Source organism: Ailuropoda melanoleuca, chromosome 11 (genome assembly GCF_002007445.2).
Source record: "Ailuropoda melanoleuca isolate Jingjing chromosome 11, ASM200744v2, whole genome shotgun sequence".
Taxonomy (NCBI): Eukaryota; Metazoa; Chordata; class Mammalia; order Carnivora; family Ursidae; genus Ailuropoda; species Ailuropoda melanoleuca.
In genome coordinates, this window is record NC_048228.1 from 23,814,796 (window position 1) to 23,827,925 (window position 13,130).

Here is a 13,130-nt window from a genome sequence, read left to right on the forward strand (position 1 = left end):
ATTAGTTAGTTGTTTATGCTTATATTTCCTTCTCTGGACAATGAACTCCTCAAGGGCAGCAACCACACATTACCTTCTACCCACCCCAATACCCAGCATACACAAGACACTTAATATTTGTGAAAAGAACACGTGAATAATAGATTTCTAAAAAGCCTTAGTTTGTAAATTATTTTTGGACAGAGTTCTCAAGAAGTCATGACTATACAGAGTGGCTAAAATTAACAACACAGGAAACAAGATGTTGGCAAGGATGCAGAGAAAGGGGAACCCTCCTACACCACTGGTGGGAATGCAAACTGGTGCAGCCACTCTGGAGAACTGTGTGGAGGTTCCTTAAAGTTAAAAATAGAGCTACCCTATGATCCAGCAGTTGCACTACCAGGTATTTACCCAAAGGACACAAAAATACAGACTCGAAAGAATATATGCACACCAATGTTTACAGCACCATATCAACGATAGCCAAATTATGGAAAGAGCCCAAACATCCACTGACTGATGAATGGATAAAGATGTTGTGTGTGTGTGTGAATACATATATACATATACATACACACATACACATACATACATACAATGGAATATTACTCAGCCATAAAAAAAGAATGAAATCTTGCCATTTGCAATGGTGTGGATGGAGCCAGAGGGTATTATGCTAAGCAAAATAAATCAGAGAAAGACAAATACCATATGATTTCACTCATGTGGAATTTAAGAAACAAAACACATGAACATGGGGGGGAAGAGAGGCAAACCAGGAAACAGACTCTTAATCATAGAGAACAAACTGAGGGTTGCTGGAGGGGAGGTGGTGGGAGATGGGCTAGATGGGTGATGGGGATTAAGGAGGGCACTTGTGATGAGCACAGGGTGTTGTATGTAAGTGATGAATCGTTAAAGTCTACGCCTGAAAGTAATATTACACTGTATGTTCACTGGAATTCAATAAAAACTTGAAAAAGAAAAAAAAAGAAGTCATGACTACAACTAGAAACTATAACAAATTTTATGTAACTTTCAAGTTAGTTTAGAATTATGAAAAATCACATTACTTTGAAAAGTACAGTAACAACAACAACAAAAAGAGCTAATAAGCAGAATCCTTTAGTCAATTACCAAAGGGGAAAAAATGCTACAGAAGTCTCTGCTATGTGGGCAAGCAGATTAACTGTTTTCCGGCCCTGGTGGTTAAGATGCAGGCAGAAGCGGAGCTGAAGGACAGCTGCTCTGCGATATGAGCACCCTGTGATTTCAAAAATGAACTTACACTTAATTTCCTCCAGCATATGACTAGGTCTTGTACCCTTTTATCAAAGGGGCTGTGCGCAAGGCTAGAGTCATGCAAGCCCTGTATTTGTGACCATCTGTGAGGAGCACATGTGTGAGCCAGGTCACGGATGGCCACAGACACACAACAAGCTCACTCCCTCCAACACACTGGGGAGCTAAGGCACCTTAGCTTCTCAACTACCGCAAGGTCAGAGGTCAGCAAAAGCATTTACTGTTCATGTTTATCAGCTACAGATGACCAAGATCTCTGATTTTTAGAGCAGAAAGGTACCCTGAAGATCATTCAGTGCAATGGCTTTCAAACTTTTTTTACCCATAAAATCCTTCTTTATAGGCATGCATATAGAAGAGCAATATATAAAACGGAGGTCAGGGAAGAGAGGTTTGGAACCACCATGGAGATTCACAGAACCCTTAAAGAACATCAGAGCTTTAGTGTAATAATCTCTAATCTAGTCACATCCATTAGGATGACTATGACAGAAACAAACAAAAAACAGAAAATAAGTACCGGCAAAGATATGGAGAAATCGGCACCTTTGCACACTGCTGGTGAAAATGTAAAATGTTGCAGCTGCTATTGAATACGTTATAGCAATTCCTCAAAGATGGAAAACTAATTACGTATCGTCCAGCAACCCTACTTCTAGGTATATACCCAAAAGAACTGAAAGCAAGGGCTCTCGATAGTCCTTGTTAGTCCTATGTATACCCACACTCACAGCAGTGTGGCTATTCACAGTAACCAAAAAGTGCAAGCAACCCAAGCGTCCCAAGACGTGCAAATGGACAGACAAAATGTGGTATATACACTACTCCATTAAAAATATTCCAGTGAAGGGCACCTGAGGGGCTGTCGGTTAAGTGTCTGCCTTTGGCTCAGGACATGATCCCAGAGTCCTGGGATCGAGCCCAACATCGGGCTCCCTGCTCAGCGGGGAGCCTGCTTCTCCCTCTGCCTCTGCAGCTCCCCCTACCTGTGTGTGAGTGTGCGCTCTCAAATAAATAACATCTTTAAAAAAAATATTCCAGTGAACTATTATTCCTTAAAAAGGAAGGAAACTCGGACACATGGTATAACATGGATGAAACTTGAAGATATAATATTAAGTGAAATAAGCTAGTTAGAAAAGGAAGAATACTGTATGATTCAACTTTTGTACCTAGAACAGTCAAATTCAGAGACAGAAAGTAGAATGGTGGCTTCTAAGGGCTGGGGAGGGGTGGGGGGACGTCATCGTTCAATGGGTACAAAACTTCGGTTTTGCAAGATGCAGAGTTCTGGAGAGAGATGATGGTTTTGCGACAATGTGTATACACCTGAATGCCACTGCACTGCACACAGTTCCCCCCACTATCCAGAGGTAGAGCACGCCTATGAAAACTTTCGTGAGCCAAAATGGTATAAAACAAAGAAGCAATTACCATTAATTTATATGGAAAAATTTTGAGCCTCCTCAGACCCAAAAAATAACCTCTCTGAGCCTTTTCGGCTACCTTAGGACACATCTTGCCAATGGATACACAAAATAAACTGAGATACAGCACAGGTGCTCGCAGACACAGTTCAGAGCGGTGGTGGCTTGAGGCTGAGTGTAGCTAGTTCCTAGGAAAGGAGTCGCTGACAGACAAGTGCTGAATGCTGTTTTGGCTTTTCACCTGTTTTCACAAAAGCAAAAATCCTTCATGGGTTCTTTCAGTTATCGAAAACAGAGACTAGTATAGATCTTTCATAAAAGCAAAATGGCATAATGCAAGCTCTTGGAAAGCGCGGGACACCTGCATTTAAAAATGGCTACAGAGGCGCCTGGGTGGCTCAGTCGTTAAGCGTCTGCCTTCGGCTCACGGCGTGATCCCAGAACGCCGGGATCGAGCCCCACATCAGGCTCCTCCGCTGGGAGCCTGCTTCTTCCTCTCCCACTCCCCCTGCTTGTGTTCCCTCTCTCACTGGCTGTCTCTATCTCTATCAAATAAATAAAAACTCTTTAAAAAAAATAAATAAAAATGGCTACAATGATCGATTGTAATGTTACGCATATTTTACCACAATGAAGAAAAAAAAAACTTTTGTTCTAATCCAACACAACACTTTCACTTTACTGAGGAAAGAAACAGAACTAAAGCAGAGAAACTATTCACTTAAGATCACATACAGGCAGCAGTGTTCTACCTAAAACTAACTGTGTAAAAGGTACTTCTGTCTATAGTACTCACTCCATCAAACTCTCCAATGGCCCCCAGTGACCAAAGAATAAAACTTCAGTTCCCACATACAGCATGCAGAGCCCTCCAGTCACCTCCTCTCCAGACACACTGCTCACGGACACTGAACACTTCAACACCACCTCGAGGCCCACAGCCTCCACATCTACCACTGTCTCACCTTCCGGCCTCTGCACTGTCCACGCCTTCTCCCCAGCGTCCCCTCACTAAGCCTGCGTATCATACATACTAAGTACCGACGATCACACATACTAAGTAAGATCACTTCCAGACCTTACAGCCCAAGATCATCCCAGCTCTGGGCAGGTATCCTTCCTGCACTCCTGTAACAGCCCTGCACCCACCACACTGCTATGACCGTCTGTTTCAGCCTTGTCTTCCCTACTTCCCTACTGCAGGCTCCCGTCAGTCATCTCTGCCCACTGAGCACCGAGACCCAACCTGGCTGCGGGGCCCCCAGGCAATACTGACTGAACAGAAACAGCTGGTAGGAAAGCCAGATGAGATCAGACCTCCTGAAGGTCCAGGGGTCTTTTCATCGGTGTAGCTGAGGGCCCCCTCACAATGTGAAAATAATTCTACTACTGAAGGCTCTTACTTAGAGAAGAATTTCACGTGTCCTGGGTACAAAAAAACCACACTCATTCTTCTTGAATTGTGCAACAATACCCCCCAAGTTATTCCCAGCTTTCTGAGGAGATGGCAGTGGAGAAATGGAACACAAAAAGAAAGTTCTTTTGTTCCCCCTCCCATCTGTTGCTTTTACAATAAGGAGGGCTCCTCCTGGCACTTTAACTTGAGTGACCATAATTTAAATCAACCCATTAAGAACTGTTGTTTTAAGTTACAGTACCTACCCACTGTAAGATCTTGAGGACAAGCAATCTGTAATGGAAAAAAAATTTATTTGAAGGCTATGTCCTCATTGCTCCATGACTTGCCTAGCCTTGGTGCAAGGCAGGCTTAGCCAGAGAGAAATATTTTTAGACCAGGGTGCTTCAGAGCTGTAAAAATAGGCCAGGTGAAGAGCAAACTTGTCAAAGCCGTGAGTACTCCAGCCACAGGGCCAAGTAAACATGCCAAGCAAAAGCGTGGTGGCTTTATATATTTTTGCAAACATATCACCAGATTGGAAGCAGCTTCTCGGAAGCATGACCTGAATGGTAAATGCGTGAGAATTCCATCCCCCCGTACATCCCCCCTGGTACAGCGAGCTGCCCTGTGGGACCCTGCACTATAGGAGGACTGCGGGGCATCGGCATTACATTCCCTCAGAAAACTGTCCTGACTTCCTGCCAATTCCCAGAATAAGTGCCCTGAGTGCACGCTCATGGCGCTGACGTACCCCAGACGCTGCTGTTCTCTGCACCGAGGCCTGCCCTTGAGCGCATGATTGGATCCAGGGAGGACAAGTCATAAATCAGACACGTCTCTCAGACCAGCCAATTCTGGGCTTATGATTATCTCTGATTGTGCAATTCCTTCAACTCTGCCATCAGCACGGCTTGTCTTCACGAACTTCGACAATCAAAAAACGGCATTCCGTTGAGGCTTGCAACCACTACCGCCAGCATAACCAGCTGGTCTGTTCTTAAAACAGTTCAAGTCATGAGCTGTCTTTTTTAACTTAGATTTTTATATCTCTAAAAGCATTTCTAAAAAGCCAAAGAAATGGGCCTCCATTTTCAGATGAGAAGTCTGTCAAGTACATATTTTTTTGAAAATTCAGTAAGCATCTGGATTTGGTAATGTAGAGAAAAATAACTCCTCTCCCAGGACTCTCCCCTCCCATCTCCCACCAATTCCAGGACATGTCACTAGCATCAACAAACTCTTGGCTGTAGTTATCTATCTCTCCAAGATGTTGCCATGATGAATACTTTCTGAGTGGAAGAGATAGTTACCAATCCAAACTGCTCTCTAGGAAGATTAGTATGGCAATGTTTGCTAGAATGAGTGGGGTTTTGCTGAAAAGGACCAATTAAGAGGCTCCCAGAACAATTCAAGTATCAATGCCTGGTCCAGGAATTACAAAGACTCCTCACAGAGAAAAGCCTCAGAGCCTTCTGCAGCACAGAGGAGACTGTGACCATGACCCCAACTTCGGAGTGTATGTGGCTGGAAGAACAACAGTGGTAATGACAGAGGGAAGAAAGTCACAGGGAAAGCTGGAGGGGACCAAGGAAGGGAACATGATGAATAATTAAATCTTGGCAAGTGAGTTTGAGTCTATTCTCGGCAGAAAGATGGCATCAGAGCAGCCAAAGAGAGCTCACCAGAGTGATTCCAACTTTGAGCCTAGAGCTAAGAAGAGGTCAAGCTGTTATCTGTTGATTCCAGATACCCACCAAAGACCCCCTTGCCCATGGAGACCACACTTCTCTCCACAAGACAGCAGAGGCCAGAGGGGCAGGCAGAATTGTGCTTAATTCAGCTACGGGGATCAAACATCTTCAAAGACAGTGAAGAGAATTTAGAATTAAAGAAGTCATCACCGGATTGATCTCACAAATCTACATGAAAGCATCATTTACTGAACAGTTAACCATTGAACACGCTAGCTGAGTCTCTCCAGCTCTTTGCGTGGTTAGCTCTCACAGCACCGTGAGCCACGTATCCTTGTTTGCAGATAAGGAAAGAGGCAGAGAGGGGTTAAGTGAATCGCCTAAGGTTCCTACAGCCAGGACACGTAGGGCTGGGTGCCAGGGTCTGGGAGGCACCTCATACTCGGCTCACTTTCAAGTGTCAGACCACCACTCACCAGAAACTACTGTATTGTTAGGGTACCCCAGGCAGACACAGGACAGAGAGCAGCAGGATAATCGCCCTGCAGGCCCAGGAGAGCTAGGCACTGAGGGGTGTGCCTAAGGCAGATATGGGGAGAAGACAGAAGTGGGAGGAAAGGAAATTAGAAACTCAAGCAAGGGGCAGGAAGAGTGAGGCTGGATCCAGGACATGGCGGAGAAAACCCAAAACCTGGCTGAGATGCCATTTCTGCTCTACAGTGTTCAAATGTACTCTTTGGCATTCTTTTTTTTTTTTTTTTTTTTNTTTTTTTTTTGCCTGTTAGCCCCACCTCTTCTACAGCTTCTCCAGCCCCACCCCAAATCCAATGATAACATGCTGACAGGGGCTGGTTTTGCTGCCCCTAGTATATCATGAAGATCAAAGAAGAGCCCAGGAAAGAAGTGAGTAATTACACAAGAAAGGAGGGAAGAGCTTCATAACAAATGCATCTCATACCCTCAAGGAGGAAGTTAACACCAGAATAAAAACATTCCCTCCATAAAGAACACTCAAAAGGAGAGCTTATAGCCAGGTAACTGTGCCAGTCTCCTGTGATCCAGAAACTTTTCCCAGGCCACTGCACTGTTTTCAAACACAGTTCAACCAAGACGTATTCACTGTGTGTGGGGGGGGGTAAATAAAGTTAAACAATCCAGGGGCTCCTGGGTGGCACAGCAGTTAAGCGTCTGCCTTCGGCTCAGGGCGTGATCCCGGCGTTATGGGATCGAGCCCCACATCAGGCTCCTCCGCTATGAGCCTGCTTCTTCCTCTCCCACTCCCCCTGCTTGTTCCCTCTCTCGCTGGCTGTCTCTATCTCTGTCAAATAAATAAATAAAATCTTTAAAAAAAAAAAATCCAGAGCAATTGTGTTCTCTCTTCTATTCAGCATCAGAATATTCAGAGTTTGGGGGCAGAGAGAAGAGACGGATGAACAAATTCAGTGGCTGGGGAGTAAAAAAGCTCTCAGGTCCACCTGAGTCCTTATCAAGCACCACAAGGTAACAGATGTTGGGGAAACATTCATCTGTAGCTTAGAATGCTCTCCCCCCCAAACCCCAACTTTGTTTTAATAGTCTAAGGAGCCCTCCCCAGAAGAAATGTGTACCTTTTGCTTTTTAACAGGGGGGGAAAAAAAAAACAACTTTGGGTGAGAAGAATCAGGCCCCAAACCCCATCCAAACTTTCTCTCTTCCTCAAAGAAGTACAGTGCGCTAAAAGGAAGGTTGTACCAGGAGCCCTGAAGAATCCAGCTTCTGGGCCACTTCCAGGGAGCCCAATGTCTCTCCCGCCCCTGCCCAGCAACTTATCAAGAAAGCTACGAGCTCTCTGGGTTCCTCAGATGAAAGAAAGGCAACAAACAAAGCAAAGTTCAGCAAGGACTCATTCAATAAACTGAAGAAATGCACAGCTAGTAGCTTTCTTCCTTCTGTCCCCTCCTTTACAGAACAAAAAACAACCCATCCCTCACTCAAGGGTCATTTAATGCTATAAGCTTCTTTGCTGGCCTAAGTATTCAGCTAAAGCTAAGCTGGTCATCAGAACCATGTCAGAAGTCTGGAATGGACAAACACACAAGTTAACCTTACTAAATATTAACCTGCAGCCTAAGGGATTTTTTTTCTAATTTAAAACAAACAAAAAAATGACAGGCAAAGTCGATGCTCTAGGAGAATACACATGTACAAATGGCCTGTGCTCTGATCAAATGACATGAAGCACAAACCTCACTTACTGAAACTGCTGAATTGCTTGAGAAACGTATCAGGCTCCCACAAACCTATGAAAAAAAATTTTTTTATCCTGCTCAGTATGAAGTGGAACATATGGCAAAATGATACATTTTACAAAAAGTTAAAATTGTAAATGGAACTACACCCTGAATAAAATTCAGACTACTCCAGCAAGGGTTCAGGGAAGTGAAGATCAACACAGAGCTCAGATGCTAGTTTGTGCCTGAGCTTCTAAGGCTTCACTGAGATCTACCATGGGAGGGGGGTGGGTAAAAAGCACCTTCCCTCTTTTCAGAGGTCGGTGAACAAACCAACCACAGTATCAACTGGACTTGTATTCACGATTAAGCAAGTTGGAACAGAATCATGACCAATATTCTCCATCTGAATAATACAGTCCTACCTCTGCAGCAACAGAGTTGGGAGTGGATATGAGGGGAGGAGGTCATATGGAAAAGGGTTACTGCAGTGAAGATAATAACTGTAAAGGCAGGTAACATTTTGTGAGCTCTTACTAGGTGCCAGATACTGTGCTAAGTGCTTGACGTATGCTAATTCATTCAATTCTCTCCACAGTCCTACCAGACTAGTATTGGTATTAGTCCTACCTTAGAAATAAGTAAATTGAGGCCAGAGGCTAAGTAACTTTCCCATGTTAACACAGCCAGCACGTGAAGCAGAACCAGCATCAAAACTATCCAATTCCCCATAATGAACCGGAGTCAATCTATATTCAAAACACATCAACTAATTTGTCAGTGGCACTCAATCAGCAAAAGGGATTTACCCAATGCCAAAAACCGTAGGTCAAGGAGCATGAAGAATGAGGTGACACTGCCTAGAACTGTATGCCGCGGGGTAGACTGCAAACACAGATCAACTAAACCACCCAAGCCATCAGCGAAACCAACCAGGGGCCAGAGATGTTCTGAAGGAGAGCATGGTTTCCCTCCACAGGATTAAAGTTGTCACCTGAAGTGGGTGAGGCTCTTTTAAACCTTGTTATGTAAGAATGGAACTATGTTCCTTATGAATGTCCACTACTTAGACTTCTGGTCTTTTTTTTTTTTTCCCCCCGAGCCCCACACCCAACGTGGGGCTGGAACGCACGACCCCAAGATCAAGAGTTGTGCTCCGCTGACTGAGCCAGTCAGGCACCCCTAGACTAATGGTGTTTATCAACTTTCAAATGACAATTCCATTACGTTTCCAACTAGTGGGGTAAATAACATTCCCCCCCCTTAACTCTGAAAAGGCATTCCCTGCTCCAACTACTCAAGGGTTTGACCCACACGTATGTGTTCCTACCAATGTCAGTCATTTCTCCCCACTCCTTTCTCAAGTGAATGCTCCATTACCATACCCATAATTTTAGGGGCTACCTCTGTGCCTCTTCATGCAACATAACACCCTTTTTCATGGTATCCAATAATGGATGCAGCATTCCAAGAACTGAGCAATCCCATTTTGTATAAAAGGTGAGGTGATGCTTTTTACATAGTTCCTAATCTTCCACTAATGTCTCCAAGGTGCTGTCCATTTCCTATACTGGTATTGGAGGCTAAAGCCCTAATAACTTGTCACCAAGATGCTGTTTAAGTGTTTTTAAGCCAATACATTATTTTACACCTGCCCACAATAAATCTCACTCTCCTACCCTTGGGAGACTCTGGTGAAGCAGGAAGATTATAAGTACACTCAAGTTAAGCTCTCTCTGAGTATCACGTAGTATAATGTAAGGAACTTTTGGATTAAAGGGTCTTACTCCTCCTCACATATAACAGATTACAGGAACACCATAACCTAGCAGCCACGGTATCCATACAACAAAAAGGGCAATGTATGTCCAAAAACATGATCTCAGAAAAAAAAAAAAGACTGTAAGAAGCCAGATGGATAAAAACATTTTTAAAAATACTGATTTTAAGAGAAAATGCAATTAAATTAACATGCTGCAAAAAAAATCTGCAGGGAGGAGAATTAAGATATACAGTAATAATAAAAGATTTTTTTAGAGAGAGAGAAAGAAGGAGAGAGGGAGGGGAAGGAGAGGAGGAGGGAGAGGGAGAAAGAGAATCCTAAGCCGGCTCCCTGCTCAGCGCCCGGTGGGGCTTGATCCCACAACCCTGAGAGATCATGACCCCAGCCAAAATCCAGAGTCAAAATCCAGAGTCTGACTTAACCTCCTGAACCACCCAGATGCCCCCAAAAGATTTTTTTAAAAAAGCAAGCATGGAAGTGTGGACTTGGTTGCAAACAGACACTGAAAGAATTAAACCTTCTTGACTGTGGCCACCGCAGTCCAGTACTCCCTGAAGAAAAACTTGGTAACTGCCTCCCCCCTCAACAGCGTAAATTGCAAACGGCTGAAAAGCCAAGAATAAAGTCAGCTAAGAAAATCACAGTTCTTCAATGAGCTGGAATGTAACCGTTAAAATAAATTAATTAAAATAAATTAAAATAAAATACAAGTATCACAGTATCCAGGTAATCAGTTGCACAACTGACCCCGTACCACAGCTCAGGTGGAACAGGGCAGAGTTCTTAAAATGAACAATGAGATTAGAGACACTGCCTGGGCCCTCTGCCACTCTACTCCCACTCTCCTCAGACCCTAAACCGCGCTCTTCTCTGCAAAAAGGGTAATGGGTCAAAGCTGCCTAGCCAACGCTATTGCAGTTGGAGGAGTCCCAGAGCCTCACAAGCTCCAATTAGGTAACTTTACAAAGTGTTACCAGAAGGATGACTATTATTATTCTTTGTAAACCACAACCGAAGGAAACACATGGCGAGGGCGGGGAAGAGAGATCATTCAGAAGAGCAGAAAACGGCTCCGACAGAGGCTGTAGAATTATAAAAGAATTGATTAAAAACAAAACTGATTGCAGTCCAGGTCTCTGGAAGCAAATTCGGTCTAAGCCGAGCCGCGAGCGCGCATGCTATCCCTCAGGACTGTGCACATACAACACTACCCTCTCTGCACGGCCCGATTCCAAAGCGCATCCAGAAACACCTTCCACAGAGCCTTCATCGGACCGTGGGGGCGGCTGGAATTTGGAGACGAGGAACCTGAGGTTCAACCCAAGGACATTCGTTCTTCGGGGCAGTGGAGGAGACTCAGGCCCAGACTCGAGACTTTCCAACTGCACGGCTGCGGGGCGGGGTGGCATTTCCCCCAGTTTCCCGCGGACGCTGGCCTCCCGGCGCCGAGTCTCCGCGGGCCAGCGCCTGCACAGAAGCGCGCGCAGCACATCGAGCGGGGAACGCTGCCCGCCCGGCGGCTCACCTGCGCTATGCCCGCGCCCATCAGCCCGCCGCCGATAACCGTCACGTGCTTGACGATGATTTTCTTCGCCGACGCCGAGGCAGCGGACGAGGAGGACACAGAGCGCACGAACTGCCGGGTTACGAAAGCCATGGTGCAGGGACAAAGGCGGCGACGGCGGCACGACCCAGCGAAGTTACCGCGGCGCAGACACCCGCAGCGAGCTGACCTCTGGGGGCCGAGGGCCTAGGCCGCCCCTCCGCCCCGCCCGCCCTCGCGCTCCGTGGCGTCATCGACGGCGGGGGTGGAGACTCGAGGTGCGCCCCGCCCATTGGCCCGGCCCGCGAGGGACCGCGTTCGAACAGCGGAGCGCGGCTGCCGGGCCCACGTGGGTGGGCGCGGTTACCGCCTACTGGCCGGGAAAGGGGCGTGGTCACGCGGCGTGGGGGCGGGGAGGGAGCGCGCGGGGGCGAGGGGAGGTGGGCTCGCAGCGGTCGCGGGCTGGGGCCTGCGCTCCTGAGCCGCGCAGGCCTCTCCGCGGAACAGGCAGGAGCCACTCCTGAGATGGAGGACGTGCCTTGTGAAATCCTCGCCCCTGATGCCTGTGCGTATTTCGGAGCTGAACGCGTGTATGCTCTTTGGCTGTGCTGATTATTGTAATGGAGTGGATATTGATTGTTTCTGCTAAAACGGAAGGAAACAGACAGCTCACACCCAAAACAAATGGCTAAGGACCCATGAGTTGCAATGCAGAGAACAGGCCCACCGGAGGGGAAGGGAGTTGACCTTTAGTTACCGGCTTCAACATCAGACATCTATCAGTGCAGTGAAAGTGGACGAAGGTCAAAAAGCAACGTATAGCGTACATGGAAAGCATGGGAAAGGATGTCTTTCCAAGTAATGGAAGATTTGGATACCAGTTGGGTCAATCTTGTTATTCATGTGAATAATTTCTGGTTACTGTACTTTAGTGATACAGAATCTTTATTATTTTTAAATACATAGTAAGAACCCACAAACACACCATCCAAACAAAAGTCGCCCTCTCCTATCAGAAGTAACCCACATAGCGAATCTTGTGCTCACCGTTCCTTTGCTTTGATCTCATTTTTCTATCTAATTCTGTGAAAATATGGGAGAAGTGCTATTGCTCAGCGCTCCATTAGGACTGGAACAATACTAGGATCGCTACTGGTTAAGGAGACAGTGTTACATCCAAGTAACTAAAGTCCATTGAGTGCTAGAATGTAGCAAATGCAAAAGCCAGTGGGACTAGAAATGGAAAAGAAAGATTACACAGAGAAACCTAGGGACTTGAACAATGAAGAAGAGAGAATTCGAGGCCGAGGAAGCAGCACATGCAAAAGCAGAAACAGAAGAAAATACTGCCAGGGGAGAACAGAGAGGAATCAGGAGCGGTCAGCAGTGAGGCTGGGATGGTCGCTGAGGATGCCCGGATGATTCTTGAGGTGGATTTTAACTTTCTGTTCTCGTGTACAAGTTGTGTCTAATGCAAGGCCAGACATCCAAACATACTCTCGTTAGTGTCGTCACAGTAAACATTTTCTAATTAAAACGTGTGTAATGTAAAACAGTGCCTGAGGACACTGCGCTTTCAGATCTGTGACCTGTTTTCCTCTGGAAAGAATACCCGCTGCCGTGTTTTCAGTGGCTGTCAAATCTGAAGCTGTCTGTGTTATCTAAAGCTGTGACATAAGGAAAGAGCACAGCAGTGGGAGTTAGGAGTGCTGGCTCTGTCGCTTGTATGACCCTTGCAACACTTGTCTCCCTGGGCTCCTTATCTATCAAAGGAAGTGGCTGGATACCTTTCC

General features: G+C 45.8%; 1 protein-coding gene across 1 annotated transcript in view; it reads right to left on the reverse strand.

Annotated features, from left to right (window-relative positions):
* The window catches only part of HADH (hydroxyacyl-CoA dehydrogenase), a 47,303-nt gene extending 35,723 nt beyond the window's left edge, over window positions 1–11,580 (reverse strand). The window contains exon 1 of the mRNA XM_002916938.4: window positions 11,320–11,580. Within this exon, the coding sequence (XP_002916984.1) occupies window positions 11,320–11,451 (132 nt within the window). The 5' untranslated portion in view covers window positions 11,452–11,580. The remainder of the gene's footprint in view (window positions 1–11,319) is intronic.
* Between the last annotated feature and the right edge of the window lie 1,550 nt (window positions 11,581–13,130).